Consider the following 20,682-nt stretch of genomic DNA (forward strand, 5'->3'; position numbering starts at 1 on the left):
GTGGGGGGGGGGGGGGTTAACAGGCTAGGTCAGGGGGTCCCCACCAGAAAAACTCCTCCTTGGTTCTCACAATCGGATGTTGGCACTTGGCAAACCTGTAGCCTACTATTGTCCAGGCATGTCCAGGCATGTATGCCTAGTCAAGCTCCTCCCATCTATCTCACTAACGGACATAACGGACAGACCCGCGGCTCACGCTCTACTCTACAGCTCATTCATTCTGATAACTCAGGTTTCCTAGAACTGAGGCTTCTTCTTGTCCTGCCACCAGTGTCAGACCTCAAGCATCAGAAGCATGGATGAACGTAAGAACAAAAGAGGACATAGTGAGATCTTCATCAGAGGCAAACATTTAAAGTTGACAGAGCTGAAAGAGGAGCTCCAAGGCATAGGCAAAGATAACCAGTACATATTCAAAGAAAACATCCCACTTTACCCCCGGCCGGAGTTCCGTGTCTCTCATCTGAGCCATGACACAAACACAGATGCACTAGTTGAGATATTGGGTGTCGCGGGGTTCCGTGCACCGTTCTGGGAAAATCCTGGACAATGGAATCCTAAAGATCCACACCGTCAGGACCTACTCTGGTGGAGCCTCTCTGTGCAACCAAATGACTTCAAATCGGCTGAGAAGCGTCTTCTGGATCACACCTATCCAGACAGGACAGAGGAACAAGCCACCGGACAGAAGGACTTTCTGAGGCAGCGGTTTGCCACCTCGCCTTCTTTCCTGGACACATCGAGATACGGCTCTTACCGCTTAACTTTCCCCCTGGAGGAGCTGCTGGGGGAGTACAGAAAGAAGGTAGATAAAGCAACGCACATAGCTAAAGAACGTGATATATATATATATATATATATATATATATATATATATATATATATATATATATATATATATATATATATATATATATATATATATATATATATATATATATATATATATATATATATATATATATATATTGGTAGGCAGCTGTAGAATACAACTCTCGTAGACGTATTTATGATTCTGACGTTTTCAATCTACGAGAGTTGTAGGGTTGATCCCCCATGAACACAGGGACTTTCATCTCCTAGCCCGTAGATCTCCAAACATGTACAAATGCAAAAAAGAAATGTGCTTAATACCCCTACGCCCCAAATGTTACCTCTTTCTACGGGGTCCTAGAAATATTGTAATATTGATTATTACATTGCACTACTACCCCGTAGAAAGAGTTAACATTTGGGGCGTGGGGGTAAGCACTTTATTTTTTGTGTTGCATTTGTACATGTTTGGAGTGTCTACGGGCTAGGAGATGAAAGTCCCTGTGTCCATGGGGGATCAACCCTACAACTCTCGTAGATTGAAAACGTCAGAATCATAAATACGTCTACGAGAGTTGTATTCTACGGCTAATATTTTGGCAATGTTCCTAATCTGGTAGTAGCAGGACTGGACTACTCTTGTGACTTGGGTGCTGAATGAAATGTCTGGGTAAAAAATTACACCCAGGTTACGGGCAGTGTGGGTTATATTTGGAGCAAATATATATATATATATATATATATATATATATATATATATATATATATATATAGAGATAGAGATAGAGATATATTGGCTGCTCTACACTGGCTGCCTGTGAGCTACAGAATAGATTTTAAGATTTTATTGATTGATTGATTGAATATTTTATTAGGCAAAAAATGTAAAACAGCACAGTTACATTTAAAATACTTTGTCTAACAGGTCCGTTCATAAAAGTCCTTGCGGACTTGTTTCCAATGAGGGCCTTGGTATTTAATTCATAGGCAGATCACTTTTAAAGCCCTACATGGACTAAACCCCATGAGCCTTAGATCCTCGGACAGGGCCCTCCTGGATCCTCTCACAACTCACTTTGTCACACAGGGGGACCTATGTTTTTCATGTTTTCTTATTTTTTCCTCATATTTTTCTTCTTTCTCTTGCTGATGTTTGCTGTTTTTAACATGTATGTAAAGCACTTTGTAACTTTGTTTGGAAAAGTGCTATACAAATACAATTCATTCATTCATTCATATATATATATATCGTCGTTGTTGGCTGATTAAATGAGGATTCATTTAACATATTATTTTCCCCTTCCCAGGTGTGCAAAGGCTCAGAACCAGTTCTGCGTGTTTATGAAACTGTCATGTACAAACAGGAGGTTATGTACTCTGTGTTGGTCCATAGTGGCAAGTACAACAACGACTTTGAGGAGTACTCTCTATTGGATGACAGCCCAGATGCAGTGTGTGCCTTCAAGGATGGCAAAATCATCTGGAGACCTGAAGCCATGTGTCAGACACACAGGTATACTCTCTGTGTGTGTGTGTGTGTGTGTGTGTGTGTGTGTGTGTGTGTGTGTGTGTGTGTGTGCGCGTGTGAGCGTGCATGCGTGTATGTGACGTAATCCTGTATATTTTATTTTATTACTGTCTATTATGTATTCTCTACTAATAGGTTAGACTAAAAGTATTCCACTATTTTATAAGAATTTGTTACTACAGCGTAAGTCTGGCCGGGTAACATTTATAGCTTTGTATACAAGTAAGAGTGCGGCAATTTTGGGGTCTTCTCTCATGAGCCCCTTGGAATCCGGTGAGACAGGTTATCAATGAATAGCCTACCCTTCTGTGCGTCCCTGGTGAAGAGTTGCTGTCTCTTTTGTTTCATTCACTGAAGTCGATAGGACTTGTGTCACAGAATGCATTATGCACAATTTGCACATAAAGGTCTGTATTTTAGCTGTAGCCTGTAGTATCCCTTGAACTGTTAAATAACCATTAAATGATGTATTGTCAATTGCACTGAATTTGATGTTCAAATTGAAAAAAAAAAAAGTGTTGAGCCCTTGCAGCTGAGCTCATTTTGACTTCACTTATTGGAGTATTGGAGAACATTCAAATAAATCACAGAAAGAAACTTCTCTTGTTTTATGATATTTTATTACAAATTGTTACTTTATTAAAGCAGCACTATGTAACTTTTTCTTAAAATGAATAAAATATAATTTTGTCCAATCTGTATGGTAGAGTATGTTAATACAGCATTAATTATACAATTGGGGTGGTTGTATTTGGTCTCCCTGCCCTTCTATTGAGACATTTAGATCGTGTCAAAGCAGTGGTGTGTTCTACCGTGTTACACTATATTCGTAGTGTGACCTGCAGACAATTTTCGTAGCCAAGCGTAGCCATGCAGAAACCGTCCATTGAACACACCATTGTGTCAAAGGTCATGTTTCACCTAGACACAGGATCTGACACGAAGATTAAATGTATCCCCTGAGCAAGCAGGTAGGCTCTATTAGCTCAATGGGAAAAAAATATATAGGACTTGTGCAGGAAACTGGGTTCAAATCCGGGTTAGAAGAGGAAAGTTACATAGTGCAGCTTAAAATTTCTGTTTTGTTACAAATTGATACTCTTATGTATTGTAAATTGTGCTACTACAAATGTTTGTGTTTGAGAGAGTGTGAGAGAAACATAAATCAGTGTAAATTAATAATGTTACACGTTCCTTTCTCCCTCTGTCTTAAACAGTTTCAAACTGGTTCATACGCCACAGAACACATTGGTGCCTCATCTACTTCACCGTGATCGGCCCGAATTCTATGTATGGGACCATGTGGCTGTAGCTTTCCACTTGCCAGAAAGACAGGTATTAAGTCTCACTTATATTATACTACATTATTAGATTATATATTACACATCCTTATTGTATATTCTTTAATAAAAAGAAAGATATTACACGCACACACACACACACGCACACACACGCACAGAATGACTAAGCAATACTCCAATCAAAATACATAAATAGTAAGTTGAGCTAGAACCAATCACAAAATAATATGATATTGATAACATACAACTAATATATGAACTTCAACAAGGAAAACAGTACATACAGAAGAAATGATTTGTTGTAGTAAAAGTTGGAAAACTCTGTCTTGACTTATTCTGTTTCATCCCATATTTTGTTTTTTTTTGTCAATTAGACGCTGCGTATTGACACACGTCATATGAGATCCAACGTGACATTTTGTCATCCTGGACAGCCCACTGTCTCACCACTTGACCAATTTTGTTATCTTGAAACCTTTGAGAAGCTGGTTGAGGACGACTGGCCTAAATACTGTGGACCATTCATTCAAAATTTCAAATACTGATGATGCAAGATGTGTCGAGTGAGCCAACAGCTTTTAGGTTACCACTGCAAAACATAATTTTCCTTGAACATAAACTCACTCCCACTCCCCAGTTACTCGTTCTGCTATCATGCATTGCAGCCATCGTTTCAAATCTAGCTCACAACCTTTGTTTCCCTAACTGCCAGGTTGAAGTACCATATTTTCTTTTTTTTTGTATAACTTTTTTTCTATCACACACCTTAAACCTACTTCACTTTCATCAAACTAAAACCATTTATTGTATGATGATATTGGTGGTGTGGCTCTGCTCCTGTGATACTGCAGAATCATCAGCGCAAGCATGACAAAAACACCTAAAACAGCCTAAAGATACAGTTATTACATGGACATGATGACCATTTTATAGGGCAGAATTAGAAGATATACAGATATTAAAAACACGATATAATACACATAAATCCACAGAATAACATGCCAACGTAATGCTTAAGACTGCCAGATTTAACCATTAGGATTGTGGGAGTATATCATTGGAGGGTGAATGAGCATGGGACCGACTTGACTTCCAACTACCTGCCTCAACTACCTCAAGGCTCCGTATGTCATGGCCAGGCCAGCGAGCTTCCTTTCTGACCATGAAAACCATCATCTCTTCTCATGAGAACCATGCAACCAACCTTCAGTATACTTCCTAAGTTATGCATTTTCACTCCATGATGATGTATGCATAATAAATGAAGCACTGTGTTTCTTTATGCAGGACACGAGTCATACGCTGTTTGAAAAAGTGTTTCTAATCAGCCATGCATTTCCACTAATCACAGCCCATTCTCACAACAAGGCGGCTCATTTAAATATGGCTTCCTCCAACACTTGATCACTGCTTGGCTCAAGTTAAACTGAAATTGAATGTATTGCTTTGGGCCCACTCTTACTGCTTGGACACCAGTGCCAAGTACAACTGTATTTCATGTGTTGCAATAAATGTTAAAATCTATGACTAAAGTGCTCCTGACTGAACAATATTTCATTATGACACACATAACATAACACACAGATTGATGTCTAACAGAACTGAGATGATTTGCTTTGTGTAGAGACATAGCCATGGTTAGGGTCAAACTGAAGCATTATCTGCGGTTCTCTGGTCTGAACTGTGGTTCCTTAAAAAGATAATCAGGTGGCCCGGATCACTGGCGTAGTAGTCCGTAGCCTGACAGTGTGTCGCGGGTTCGAGTCCCGATACCGACAGCCTTTTCTGAGTGTCACTCCCCATCTCTCTTTCCCCATTTCCTGTCAGCCTACTGTCCCATCTATAATAAAGGCACAAAAAGCCCAACAAAAAGATGGTCTTACTCAGTGCCATTGATTCTGGATTGAGACTTTGCTTTTATACTCTTACTTTACTTCTATACTAATACTTTCTTAAGAATACTTGTTACATAATACTGATGATTTTTAAACGACTTTTCTGAAAATCATTATATATTCATTAAATTTGCTTTTTGTGGTGGAAAAATGCATATTACTCTTTCTCTATGTTTAATTCTAAATAACATGTCTTCGTACGCCATATGTAGGCTGTTTCTATTCACATTGATCTATTCTAGTCCAATGCTAGCCCTGAAACATGACTGTCATATCATGACAGACAGTCACGGCGCTACTTGTTCCTGGTTTTTGAAATTTCTACATTTACAACCAGTACATCTACATAAACGTTCAGATTTCAAATATAAAGTGCTTACCCCAAAGCATGCTTTTTATTGAACAATACGGGTACTTAGACCCCGGCGCTTTAACTTGTTACATCCGTGGCTTTGGGGTAAGCACTTTATATTTGAAATCTGAACGTTTATGTAGATGTACTGGTTGTAAGTTTAAAATGTTCAAAAACCAGGAACAAGTAGCACCATGACGCTTGTGACAGACGAGCGTCATGTGAACCATGGCTAGTCCAATGAATGTCCTGATCCTGTCCTACAGTATTAGCTCCTGAGCCAAGGACTTAACATAATGACCTGTCCACTACTCAAACTTGGCATATTTAGATTGTATTATCCATTTGGGCCAATTATAGCCGAATCTTCCATAAATCCCACAGATGCACTAAGGATTTTGTCAGAAGCTGATTGACCACTTGCATGTGTACACTTATCTTGTTTGTGAGCCTTTATTACAGAAAATATACAAGGTCTGCTACCACACTATTGTGGTCGGATACATAATTATCTGGGCTTTTACCATAAATTGATTCATCTTTCATTTGATGTATGATTAATGCATTATTGATTCAGTTTGGTTTCATCATGACTATTGAAATCTGTGTTCACTTTAAATATTTTAAAATCCCAAAAATTGTTTTGCCTTATTGCCTTGCCGTTATGAGAGAAATCTACAAGCTCGAGCTTTAAAAAAAAAAATCTGTTTACTTAAATTGAGACACAAGGGTGAAAGAGGTTAAACTTGTCTATATAACCCAATACCTATAAAACTAAGCTCTTCTAGTAGATGATTTGGTTTCCTCAGAGAAGGGTTGTAATAATGAGCATCCCCCAGCTGTTATTGTATTTGATAATTGTATATAATTTGTTCTTCAACAAGGCCTATGTCCTGACTCGGTTGTTGTACGGTGCGGTTCAAACTGTATGTTCAAAACTTGGCGTCAGTAATGTGACAAAGCGTCATTAGAAAGTACATGAAGGATGCAGATAAAGGCACTCGGCCAAGAGATACATACTGAAACCAGTCCCTAAACGTCAAGGGGGCTGACTACAGTAGCTCTATAGTCCATTTCTCTACTACATACAGATTGTTTCTCTTGCACTCCTTTAAACAGAATTGACGTCACATCACCATTTGTTAATTAAACAATATCACAGCAGTTCTCAAACAGTTTCATGTATCTGTTTGACTGCAGACCCTTATTTGAAAAGATTGTGCTTAGGACCCCCATAAGATTTGTCAACATCTTTCAAATACAGGATACAAGCTCAAATAGCATTATGAGCCTTTAGATAAGCTATTTTCAAATAGCCTAAAGATAATATAGGGATTAAGTGTTTAAACTGTTCATGTTGCTGGGGGACACCTGGAACCTAGGGGGTCCCTCCCAGGCCACACTTTGAGAACCAGTGTCCTATTACACGTTGTATGATCAAACCATGACTTGTTTCTTTAGGGTTGCCTTTTCCACACAAGCACAAGAAATAGGCTAGCAATACCTGCATAAAACCTAATGAATCTTCATTCAAGAAGCAATTCGAATTCAGAGCAACTTTTACATCAACATACCATGCTTTATTTAACACATTTAATAACCAGTCAAAAGACACAGCCTTGGATTTGGACTTTTTATTGAGTGGAAAACCTTGAGCAAAACATTTTACAGACGACGACCGCGACGTCCTCCCTTTCTGCGGGTAGAGTCTGAGGGAATCGGGGTGACATCCTCTGCAGAAGAAAAATAAAACGTATCAACTAAATGAAAAAAAATAACATAGCATTTAATGAATAATACTAGCTTAAGTCCAGCGCAGGTTGGTAGTACTGTACATAGTGTAATCAAAGAGGCTGAATAATAGACTGCGGGATAATCAAGTAAGGGAGGTGAAATGCACTGTTATGGATCCATTTCAACATGCATGCGTGTAGGGGGTTCATGTCTTCCAGTCTTACCAATACGTCCGATCTTCATGCCAGAGCGAGCCAAGGCTCGGAGGGCTGACTCGGCACCTGGACCAGGAGTCTTTGTTCTGGAAAAACACCACAACCGGGTCAGTCATAGACAGACATGTACCATGACCTAAGAGAGCCATTAATCAGATCTGTGTATTCATGCTTAGAAACAACACTGCTGACAGAAATTTCAGAAAAGTTTAGTACAGAATGACTGCGTTCATCTCTGACACTGTGAATGCTGAACCTGTCACGGTGAGCAGACGAATAAACAAGGTAGGACCCAAACGCAGGACACAGACAGGGATGTAACTGGAAACAAGGACTTTACTGGTAAACACAGGAAATAACACAAGCAGGAACGAAATCCAGAACCCTCAGACACAGAGGGAAAACACACAGGACAGAGGTACAGGTAGAACACCACAAACAATACAATGTCCGAACACAGGGCACCGGCTGGGAAGGATTAATAAAGGAAAGTCATTAGGCACAAGGGCCACCAGCCGCGAGTGCCGCGGGCTACAAAGGCTCAAAACAGGCTCACAACAGGCACAAAGTTAGTGACGAGAGGGGGGGGCGGGGCCGGAGGAGAGGCGAAGCCCGAACTGTGACAGTACCTCCCCCCCACGGGACGACTTCCAGGCGTCCCAGAACCAGAATGGGGGGGGGCAGAGAAGCGGACCAGAGCCTCCGGTGGGGAGAGGGCAGAGACAGAACTGGGGGGGGGGGTGGGGTTGCCAGGGCTCTGCGCGGAGGATTTCGGCACAGAGGGCGCAAGCAAGACCAGGGGGGGGGGCGGGCGCTGCCAGGGCTCTGCGCGGAGGACGTCGGCACAGAGGGCACAAGCAGGACCAGAACAGAGGCACGGGTCGAGGCCGGGACGGCCACCCGGGTCCGGCCGGACAACGGCAGGAGAGGTCCGGAATGGCAGGCGAGGACCGGGGCAGAGAGGAGGAGCTCGAAGCAGGAGGACCACCGGGGACCAGCCGGAAAGCGACTGGAGAGGCCCGGACGGCAGGCGAGCAGGTGGGGGTGGGGGGGGGGGGGTGCAGAACCAAAACAAGGCAGAAGAGGAAAGTCCCCGGACAGCGACGACCGGAAAACGGGACACGAGCGGCCCCGCCGGGACCGCGGACCAATCAGAAGGACCGAACACCGCACCTGGAAATTGGCGGTGCCCGTCCAGGTTCGGCCGTCCCGGCGGGCCGCCCGTCGTTCGACGCCGCTGACCCGGGGCGAAACAGGAGCTGGAGACAGCACAGGAGGAAAGAGAAGACAGGAGGAAAAAACAGGAGGCAGAGGAGGTGAGCCAAAACCAAAACTGAATGAAAAACTACCCTAAGAAAAGGCGCAGAACAAAACAAAACAAGAACTTAACTTTGTTCACTTCTTGGGACGTGGGGGCCTCACCAGGCAGTTGTTAATGTGGTGGTCCCCCACGCCACAGTAGAAACAAAGACCCAATCGGCTCCGCCGTTCCTTTTCCGTCTCCAACTCGCTCGGGGACCCAAGCGCGGCGGCGAGTGGCTCCGGCGGGACCTCCCACCCGGGAGACGGAACAGACGGCACCGACGGGGCAGAACCTGGACGAAGTGACACGGCCGGAACATGATTCTGACGAGGTGGCACGGCAGGGACAGGACACGGACGAGGCGTGGAGCGGTGGCGCGCCGAGATGACCCGCCGACGCGGGGCTCTCACCCGCTCGCGGGGGAAGGGGCCACTCTCCGCAGACAGAGACCTTGGACGGCGAACCTTCTCGCGGATCCGAGGACGGGGAGGAGACCACTCCCGTGGAACTGGAGAGGATGAGGAGAACGACGCCTCCGAGGAGGAAGATGCCTCGGGATGCACGCCCAAACTCGGCTCGCTGGTAGAGCCGCCGCACGTGGCGCGCGCGCTGGAGCGGACCGACACCGCCACTCCTGAACGCTGAGGCGAACCCGACCCCTGGATGACCCGCTCCCAGATGTCCTGGGTCCGGACCAGCATGGATCGCTGGCCGCCGGCCAGCGTGGTCTCCATGTGGAGCAGGCGCGAGTCCATGCAAGACAACATGTCCATGATAAGATCCAACCTGTCCTCCAGGGCAGGCCGACCGAGCCCGAAGCCATCGGTCTGGCTGGCGACGGACGCGTGTCCCGCTGGGTCCAAGTAGGGTTCGGACATTCTGTCACGGTGAGCAGACGAATAAACAAGGTAGGACCCAAACGCAGGACACAGACAGGGATGTAACTGGAAACAAGGACTTTACTGGTAAACACAGGAAATAACACAAGCAGGAACGAAATCCAGAACCCTCAGACACAGAGGGAAAACACACAGGACAGAGGTACAGGTAGAACACCACAAACAATACAATGTCCGAACACAGGGCACCGGCTGGGAAGGATTAATAAAGGAAAGTCATTAGGCACAAGGGCCACCAGCCGCGAGTGCCGCGGGCTACAAAGGCTCAAAACAGGCTCACAACAGGCACAAAGTTAGTGACGAGAGGGGGGGGCGGGGCCGGAGGAGAGGCGAAGCCCGAACTGTGACAGAACCATACTACACGGTCAGCTCTGTGGGCTCTGATCACCGCGTGGTCTCCATGAGGGTGCGGGGTACTGAATGAAGCCAAACAGCTTGACTGGGCGGAAGAGGACTAAGGAGGGACAGGTTGAGGGACACAGCCCAGAGGAAAGGGCGCTGAGGAAGACGTATCATCATTCCTCCAGAACCTCAACATTGATGATGGTCACTTCACAGCCAGTGAGTTAGCCAGGGCGAAAGCCACACTGAGAGAGGACAAAAGTGCTGGGCCGGATGGCATACCTCCAGAGATCTTAAGAACTGCGACCTAGATGACCTCATCCTACAGTTTTGCAACCTTGCTCTACTGCACAACTAGCAGTCTGAAATGTGGTCTCTCTCCAACATCACCCTGGTGCCTAAAGCTGGAGACCTCTCGAAACCAGGCAACTACTGAAGCATCAGCCTGACGTGTATCACGGCAAAGGCCTACGACCGAATGATACTGAACCACCAGTTACGGCACGCCATCGATCCTCATCTGAGGGCAAACCAAAATAGTTTTTGAGAGGGTAGAACTACCTTGGCCCAGATCTTGGCCCTAAGGAGAATAATCGAGGAGGTAAAAGAGAACAACCTTAACTGTACTGTGCTTCATCGATTTCAAAAAGGCATTTGACCTGCGGTGTCCCTTCCAACCTACTCTGGGCAATAGAGACCATGTACACAGTCTCTACCAGTACCAGGAGTGGTATGACCTGACGGGTTGCTCCTACCAGGTGATGCTGTGTCAGAACCACACAGGCTCACTACTGGGGTTCCCCAAGGCTCGGTTCTGGGTCCTCTTCTTTTCTCTCTCTTCACTACATCTCTTGGTGTTGTCATCCACTCCCATGACTTTTCCTACCACTGCTATGCCGATGACACCCAGCTGATCCTCTCATTCCCCCCCTCTGACACACAAGTGGAGGCACGCATTGCTGCTTGTCTAGCTGACATCTCGGAGTGGATGTCGACGCACCACCTGAAGACCTGGACAAGACCGAGGTGATGTTCCTCCCGGGGAAGGGCTGTCCGCACCGAGACATGGCCATCACCATTGATAATGCTGTGGTGACGTCAACTCGGACTGCGAAGAATCTGGGTGTGACCCTGGACGATCAACTGTCGTTCTCGGCAAACATTGCATCGGTGACACGGTCCTGCAGATTCCTCCTCTACAACATCAGGAGGATTCACCCCTTCCTCACGGAGAAGGCAGCCCAGGTGCTCATCCAGGCTCTTGTCATCTCCCGCCTGGACTACTGCAACTCCCTCCTTGCTGGTGCTCCGGCATCTGCCATCAGACCTCTGGAGCTTGTTCAGAAAGCTGCGGCTCGTCTGGTGTTCAACCGCCCCAAGTTCTCCCACACAACTATCCTTCTCCGTTCTCTACACTGGCTCCCCGTAGCGGCTCGCATCCAGTTTAAAACCCTGGTGCTAGCCTATAGGGCAGTGAAAGGAACAGCTCCTTCTTACCTCCGGGCTATGGTCGATGCTTACACCCCTGCCCGACCACTTCGGTCTGCCACCTCGGGCCGACTGATTGCCTCGTCACTCAAGGGTCCTTCTGGCCGATCTACATGGTCACGACTTTTTTCTGCCCCACAGTGGTGGAATGAACTTCCTACTGATGTCAGGACAGCAGAGTCACTGCCCATCTTTCGCCGCAGGCTGAAAACCCACCTCTTCAGGAAACACTACCCTTCCTCTTTGCCTGGCCTACTTGTTGTTAACTAGTTGTACGAACTCTTGTTTTATTGTTGTATTGTTTTATTGGATCTTGTTTAGTTGATACACTTATTTGTTTTAGCTCTTGCTCATTTCATTTTGCTGATTTTTCACTTTTACCTTAGCGCTAGGTATACTCTTGGTTGCTTGTTTTTGCAGAAAATGCACTTAAGACTTCTGGTGATTAGTAGTTTCGTTCCCTACCTATGTTGAATGCACTTATTGTAAGTCGCTTTGGATAAAAGCGTCTGCTAAATGACTGTAATGTAATGTAATGTAATGTAATGTAATGTAATGTAATGCAATGTATGAAACCCGGGTGAAGTGGTTATCTGTCAATCCCTCACAGCTCTCCTCACTTCCCTTGTCCGATAAATCCTCTTGAATTACATAAATAACAGAAATGAATTTACCAAAAACATATACCTGTAAGTAACTGAACACACTGCTGCTTTGGTACTTGTTTTTTATTGTTTAAGTAATTTTATATTTTGATTTTGGATGTGGTTATAATGTCATCAATATACAGTATGTATTGATATACTGTTTATTTTTTCTGATACTTATTATTGTTTTGATTTGAGCTATGTACTAGTGTTACTGATTTAAAGGGATATTTCACTTTCAAACATGTTTGGGGTCATTTCAACGTCTATTTGGGCTTTTGTGAGCACCCCAGACAGTTTTTAAGTTGCTTGATTCAGTATCTAGATATTTAATATTCATTTTATCAGACGCGCCCCTTTCCAATACAAACCCATTGTAACTTCAAACTCCATTTAAACCATGTTAGATTAATTGAAAACATCCGTCCTTGATTCTGCATGGTGACTGATGTTGTCCTTCTAATGTGTGAGGAGGATAGGGTTTGTCAATTACTTTTATCATTTATTTTATTTAATTCACCAGAACGAAGGACAGGTTTTTTTTATTCTAACATGGTTAAAATGGAGTTTGAAGTTACAATGGGTTTATATAGGAAGGTCCGTTTTGATAAAATGAATATCAAATATATAAATACTGACTTAAATAAAATACTGACAAAAGCCAGAGTAGACGTTAAAATAACATGTTTGAAAGTGAAATATCCCTTTAATGTGCTATTTTTTTTACAATATATTGGATGTGGTTACTGATATGTAATGACATGAATGCTTTTTGATGGATTCCCTTTATTGATATCCCTGCCTACGTGCAGCCCAATGACCCCTCCCCATTCTTGCAAATTGTGCTGTGTTAGCTCCTGATTCATCTATTCTAGGTAGAGGCAGATCAAGATGCGCCATGTGTCAACATATTGGTTGTGAATAAAGTGACTTATATTTGTAGCACTTAAACAACTACTATTATTCAAATCTTGTCAACGCCAATTCCCCCCATGCATGTGTAATGAGGTCTATGACCCTATCATTCAATGCCAAGTGCCAACCCTCACTTTTGGTCTGGGGAAGGTGTAAAAAAAACACATGCAGGTGTAGCAGTATGGGCGTGGGTTCCCACGCTGCCATCCTCCGCCCACTCATCAGTGGGCTGATTGACAACAGTATTAAGGCAACGCACCCTCAAACTCAGTTAGCTGTCTGTCTGTCTCCACACCGGTCCACTACATGTTCAGGCTGGCCTGTTGGGCTCTCCTGTCGGTTACTGCATCGCGCACCAGCGCAGGTATGTCTCTCCGTCTTGCTGTTTATGCAACTGTCTTGTACTGTGTGGCGCATGGTCGTGAACTTGACCATGACCGTTTGTGTCATTTGTAGCCTCGGTGTGTTTATCCACCTCGTTGGCGTTTTACGCCCAGTCCGGTGTTGGCTTCACGCTGCACAACGGGTACGTTGGTGGTCCTTCCTCTCCACATTATAACCAATTAATTCTATGTCTTAGCGGCACTATAATAATCATGGCCTTTATATTACTACAGTTATTCCTACCGGTGTCCGCCGCTGCAAGCGGGCCATCAGGGCTTCCGCCTTTGCTGCATAGCGGTACGTCCCTGTGGGTCTCTCTGCTCCTGTCTTAGTGAACATTAGTATTATAAATTGGTAGAGTGACACGGCCACTTATCGTTTCAGGCACTGTGATACCACCTGCTGCTCTGCTGCTTTTTGATTCATCCACGCCTGTATTACAACCCCTTCCTATTGACGCTCCTCGCTGCGGTTCTCCTCTCCCCGTTTCTAAACGGCGTGGACCAACTGGCTCAGCTGAGCGTACACCCTCATACGGGTTTAGACTAGAGTATTACTTCCCGACGCAAATGTCCCCGCTCAGGCTCTCAGCCAGCCTTATTGTTTATTTGTTTATTATTTAGCGTTATTGCCTTTTCTGTTTATTTGCTTATTCTGTGTATTTGTTTATTATTACTTATTTGGTTATCTGCTTTTGTTTATTTGTTTATTATTACTTAGTTTGTTATTTGTTTATTACTTTTGTTATTTGTTTATTTTGTTTATTTAGTGCGTTATGATTATTGTTTCTTTTGGGTGAGACTAGGCCTACAGACGGCATTCCATTATAATATAATAATATATATACGATATAGTAAATATATATATATATTATACATAGCTCCCCTAATCCAAGTCCAATGTTAAACTATAATTGTCCGACACCACTAAAACCTACTCTCCGTCTTGCAGGCCTTTTGCTGGGGACCTCTTGGTGTGTGGAAGCAGGTGGCGGCCGCCCAGTCGGGTTGTGGTAACCCCCCCCCCCCTTTGCTGTGCTTTGAGTGTGAAACCGTGTGCTGTGCCGGGGTGCCCTTCCTCTGGGTTGGTCGGCCTGCTCCTCCTCCTCCTCCCCCCCCAGCATCGGCCCTACCGGCACCTAGGTTTTATTATTGATTGCATTGTTACTTTGTTTTAGCTATTAATTGTTTTGCCCTTTTTATTATTGATGCATTTACACTGTTCTTAATTATAATAAAGCTTTTTGTATATTTGCCTATAGCACTGTTTCTGCCTTTTAATTATTTGATCTTATAACGAACTTGTGTGAGGAGAAATCTTTGTTCAGGCGATTGGTTTACACTGTAATCATTTCCTGGGGTGCAATTCCCCAGGTGGCGTAGTTGGCTATAATACATATTTACCCATACCGCCCTGCTACAAATTGGCGTGGGTCGGCAGGACGTACAGATCAAAGGCAGAGACGTGTTTAGCTTTATTTTTGTATTTTTCTGTTCTGTTGTTAATTTGTTTGGTTTTTGTTGTTAACTTGTGTTTCTTTTGTTTAAAGCAAAGCAGAGCAGCAGGGGGTATCAGTGGACGTGAGAGGACCCATTGGTCGCCTAAACGGGCTCCCTGGTTTCCACTTCAGGACCTGTGTTGTGTTCTCAATTTGGTTGTAAGTGTGGAAGTTATCTGTCACCGCTATGGAGGCGGAGCTGCAGGAGCTCAGGGAGCTAGTGGCTCAGCTAAGGGCAGATAATTGTTCATTAAGACAGGAGCAGAGAGATACACAGCCAGGTACTAGTATAGTTCCCTCTGACGTGTCAGCCCCACCTCCTCCGGCACCCCCGTTGGGTGGTGCTGGTGCTATTGCACCAGAAAGGTTGGTCTTTGTGCCGCGAGATAGAAAGTGCCCATATTTCGGGGGCAAGTCAGGTGTAAGTATAAATGAATGGGTAGAAGAAGCACAGGCTTGTATGCGTGCTCGCTATCTTTCGGCCCTAGACCAAGCTTTTTTCTTATTTGATCACCTAGAGGGTGAGGCACGAGAGGAGATAAAATATCGGCCTGTTGCGGAGAGGGAGGATCCCAATCAAATTATTGGCATTCTAAAGGATCTATATGGGTGTTCACAGTCCTACGTAGCTTTACAGGAGGCATTCTTCTGCAGGAAACAGCAAGACGGAGAGACACTGCAGGAATTCTCTCTCGCTCTTATGAGCCTAATGGAGAGAGTCAGACAGCGTGCACCGGCTGGCATGTTTAATAGCGAAGCCCTGTTACGAGATCAGTTCACTGAACATGTCTTGGACAGCTCCCTTAGACGGGAACTAAAACAATTGGTACGTCGTAGTCCAACCAGTACCTTGTTGGCAGTTCGAGAGGAAGCGATTCGGTGGGAAAGGGAGGGCATGCCAGGGGGTGCGAGGGGTCGTAGCTATTCCGTTCCTTCGGCACATGGCACTCAGTACGCTGTTCATGGTGGGGCGCGCCCAGCAGGCAGTAACTCGCCTCAGAGTTTACAGAGTTGAAGGAGATGCTTAAAAGACAACAGGAGCAGTTAAACCAACTCACACAGACAGTGTCACTCCTACACAGCACTCAACCGCCTAGTCGACCACCTCGTGGTGGCCCGGTATTCTGTAGGAAGTGTCAGCAGCCCGGCCACTTCGCCAGGGAATGCGAGGCCCAATGGTATCCCCCCTATCCTCCACCCCCCCCTACTGCCTTTCCACCTTCAGGTGGGGGCAGGCCGTCGCACCCTCGTGCACCGACGGAAAACTGACACCCACCGAGCTGCAGAGCCACAGTTCGGGTGGGGACCCCACCGGCTCGGGAGTTCTTACTGATGCAGGTATGATATCAAGTCTGATGTCATCTTGCCCACATTTGGATGTTTGCATGGGTGGCGTAAGTGTCCCTTGCTTGATCGACACTGGGTCCATGGTGTCTACAATGACTGAGTCCTTCTTCCGGCAGCATTTCGAACCCTGGGGGCGGGATCGTCTTCGGTCTTGCCACTGGTTGCAGTTGAGCGCAGCTAATGGCCTTCCTATTCCCTACGTGGGTTACATAGAGCTCGATGTGGATCTTTGTGGGAAGTCGGTGCCAAAATGTGGGGTGTTAATCGTCAAAGATCCCCCCACCACTCTTACTTCTCCGGCGCCGGGGGTTCTGGGCATGAATGTCCTGGTGCGGTGTTATAGAGAGCTCTTTGGCCAGCATGGGGCAGGCCTCTTTAAAACACGGTCTGTGTTACAGGCCCCCAGTCTCATTATAGAGGCTTTACAACGGTGCCACAAGGCCGAGATTAAATCTACTGTGGGTGGCCTGGGACGGGTTAAGGTTCGTGGTAAGCACGCCTGGCGCATCCCTGGCGGCACGATGAAGCTGGTTGCGGCAACGTGTATAGAGCAGGAATCTCCCACCTCCGTCCTCTTTGAGCCCCCTGAGTCGGGCCTACCGGTTGGCTTGTTGGCCTCTCCAGCCCTGCTCAGAGTGACTCGAGGCACGGTCTACGTCCCCGTAGTCAATGTAGGGACTATCGATGTATTACTTTATCCACGGACTATCTTGGGCCATTTGAGTAGCACTCAGGTAGTCACCTTGCCTTCAGGGGTCACAGAGGTTGGTTCAGTTACCGCTACCATCTCCTCTACAACCGCGTCGACTTCCATACCAGAACAGATTGAGGCGCTTGATTTGGGTGCTCTGTCGAGCGAAGCTCAAGGTCCGGCCAGGGCCCTTCTTCGGAAGTATAGTGGAGTGTTCTCTACTCACGAGGGGGATTTGGGTTGCACGGACCTGATCTCCCACGAGATCCCCCTTCTTGACGAGGCTCCTGTTCGTCATCGGTACCGGCGCATACCCCCCTCGGAATATGAGGTAGCAAAGGCCCACATCAATCAGTTACTGGAGAACCATATCATCAGGGAGAGTAGCAGCCCTTATGCGTCCCCCATAGTGCTGGTAAAGAAGAAAGACGGTAGCCTCCGCATGTGTGTGGACTACCGGGGGCTGAATGCCAAGACTAGGAGGGACGCATTCCCTTTGCCTCGTATCGAGGAGTCCCTGGACTCTCTGTCCGGAGCGCGTTGGTTTTCAGCCATGGATCTTGCCAGCGGGTATAATCAGGTGCCAGTCGCTGAGAAGGACCGGGCTAAGACCGCGTTTTGCACCCCCTTTGGCCTCTTCGAGTGGAACCGAATGCCATTTGGGCTCTGCAACGCTCCTGGGACTTTTCAGCGGCTGATGGAACGTTTGTTCGGGGACCAACAATGTCAGACCTTACTCCTCTACCTTGATGACATTGTCATCTTTTCTTCCACTGTAGCCCAGCACTTGGAACGGATGGAAATCGTTCTTGGCCGGCTGCAGCGGGAGGGCTTAAAAGCAAAGCTGGCGAAGTGTGCTTTCTTCCAAAAGGAAGTTCATTACTTAGGCCATGTCATTTCTAGCAAGGGAGTCGCCACAGATCCCAGTAAAATCGAGGCTGTCGCTGACTGGCGTCAGCCGGCCACAGTATCAGAGTTACGTTCATTCTTGGGCTTCGCCAGCTACTATCGCCGTTTTGTGGAGGGGTTTGCCAAAATGGCGGCCCCCCTACATGCACTGGTAGCTCAGCTGGCGGGGACGAAGTCTAAGAGGGCCTCCCTTAGAACATCAGAAAGAGACTTTCCTTCCTTCTGGTCCGAGCAGTGCCAGCTGAGCTTTGACGCTTTGAAGAAGACTCTTACATCCGCCCCTGTCCTTGCTTACGCCGACTTCTCCTTGCCCTTCATTCTGGAGGTGGACGCCAGCCACAGCGGGTTGGGCGCTGTCCTTTCCCAGGAGCAGGGAGGCAAGGTGCGCCCCGTGGCTTTTGCCAGCCGTGGTCTCCGTCCCACTGAGCGTAACATGTCCAACTACAGTTCTATGAAGTTGGAGTTTGTGGCGCTCAAGTGGGCTATGACCGAGAAATTCCGCGAGTACTTACTGGGACAACGGTGCCTCGTTTATACCGACAACAATCCACTTGCTCACCTGTCTTCGGCCAAACTGGGCGCGGTGGCGCAGCGCTGGGCCAGTGAATTGGCGCGATTCGACTTCGAGCTTAAGTACCGCTCAGGCAAGAGTAACCAAAATGCTGACGCGCTTTCTCGACAGCATCCATTAGGGCCTACGGCACTACAGGGGTTGGTTCCGGGGACAGCCCTTCCAACGATGCTGCAATTGGCGGAGCCACCGGAGCAAATAGCTCTGGCTACTCAGGCCACCATCACAGCACTGCCAGGCCATAGTTTGTCTGACTTGCAGACTTTACAGACAGGGGACGCGGTCATTCAAGAGGTTCTCGGGTACTGGAGGCAGGGGACGCGTCCAAATCCTACAGAGCGTAAACAGCTGTCAAAGACAGCGTTAGCACTGCTTGGTCAATGGGACCGCTTGGTTGAGAAGGAGGGTGTGGTCTATCGTAGGGTTTTCCGCCCGGATGGAGGAGCAGAGTCAGACCAATTGGTCTTGCCCATTGTCCTGAAGGACAAGGTCTTGACCCAGTTACATCAGGACCACGGGCATCAGGGAGTCGAGCGCACCACGGAGTTGGTGCGTCAGCGGTGCTATTGGCCCGGTATGTCAGCTGATGTGGCCCGCTGGTGCCTGGAATGCGAGCGGTGTCAGGTGGCCAAGGACACCCGACCGCCTGCACGAAGTTATATGGGCCACTTACTGGCGTCCCGGCCCAACGAGATTGTGGCCGTCGACTTTACCATCTTAGAACCTTCCCGGACAGGGTTGGAGAATGTCTTGGTCATAACGGACGTCTTCAGTAAATATACACTGGCCATTCCCACTAGCGATCAACGGGCGTCAACTGTTGCCCAGGTGCTGGTCAACGAATGGTTTTACAAACTAGGGGTCCCTGGCCGCATTCATTCTGACCAGGGCCGAAACTTTGAAGCATCACTCATCCAACAGCTCTGTAATCTGTACGGCATTCAAAAGTCTCGCACTACTCCGTATCACCCGGCTGGGAACGGACAGTGCGAGCGCTTCAATCGAACTCTACATAACCTCTTGCGCACTCTGCCCTCTTTTCGTAAGAGGGACTGGGTCGATTACCTTCCCCAGATGCTATTCTGTTATAACACCACCCCCCATCAGGCCACAGGCGAAACCCCCTACTACTTACTGTTTGGGCAGGAACCACGTCTACCTGTGGACTTCCTGTTGGGGAGGGTCCCGGAACCGGTAGCGGGTAGTGTAAACGCCTGGGTCATTGAACATCAGACCCGGCTTCAGATAGCTTTCGAGGGGGCTCGGGATCGGTTGAAGGTTGTGGCAGACCGCCGGAAAGCGCATCATGACCTCAAAGTCCGGGACCCGTCCTTGGAAGAGGGGCAGCTAGTTTATCTTCGTGACTTTGGTGTAAGAGGCCGCCACAAAATTCACGACCTGTGGCATTCCGAAGTCTATAGAGTACTTAGAGCGCCCATGCCTGGTGGGGCCGTATACACGATTGCGCCGGTCAGTGACCCGAGCAGAGTGAAGCATATCCATCGCTCCCTCCTCAAACAACGGATTGGGAGAGAGTCTCCGGTCGGCACCTCCCCCAGTGACCAACGGATCGAGAAGTCACCCCCCTTGCAGTCACCACCCTTGGCGGGTGAAGACCAGAGTGATGGAGACTGGTTTGTTCTGTCTTCAGACATGCCTCAGTCCCGGCTGGTCCCACCCGCAGGTCCACTTCTAACAGGGCCTCCCCTGTGTCCTTCTAGCCAACCAGATTACATCTCGGTTGGGCCTGCTAATCCGAACGAGCACCCTGCGGTATTAATAGACTTACATTCAGGATCCTCTGTTCCTCGGTTGGACGAACCATCCGGCAACAGAGACAGTGATCCACA

At 47.0% G+C, this 20,682-nt stretch overlaps 1 protein-coding gene and 1 long non-coding RNA gene across 2 annotated transcripts; one reads left to right on the forward strand and one right to left on the reverse strand.

The window, feature by feature from the left end:
• Positions 1 to 256: 256 nt before the first annotated feature.
• On the forward strand, positions 257 to 4,187 carry LOC308091217 (uncharacterized protein; the record flags this gene model as incomplete). The annotated part of the gene is made up of 4 exons (XM_080436660.1): positions 257 to 805; positions 2,121 to 2,326; positions 3,559 to 3,676; positions 4,017 to 4,187. Exons 1-4 carry the CDS (start codon positions 296 to 298, stop codon positions 4,185 to 4,187), a joined length of 1,005 nt encoding a protein of 334 aa, XP_080292786.1. The 5' UTR covers positions 257 to 295.
• Positions 4,188 to 7,508: 3,321 nt separating this feature from the next.
• On the reverse strand, positions 7,509 to 7,936 carry LOC308090314. The gene is made up of 2 exons (XR_013933607.1): positions 7,848 to 7,936; positions 7,509 to 7,622 (listed from the first exon to the last, which is right to left on the reverse strand). It is a non-coding gene; the product is annotated as an uncharacterized lncRNA (long non-coding RNA).
• Between the last annotated feature and the right edge of the window lie 12,746 nt (positions 7,937 to 20,682).

This window comes from Gymnoscopelus braueri (genome assembly GCF_963280865.1).
Source record: "Gymnoscopelus braueri genome assembly, chromosome: 8".
Lineage (NCBI taxonomy): Eukaryota > Metazoa > Chordata > Actinopteri > Myctophiformes > Myctophidae > Gymnoscopelus > Gymnoscopelus braueri.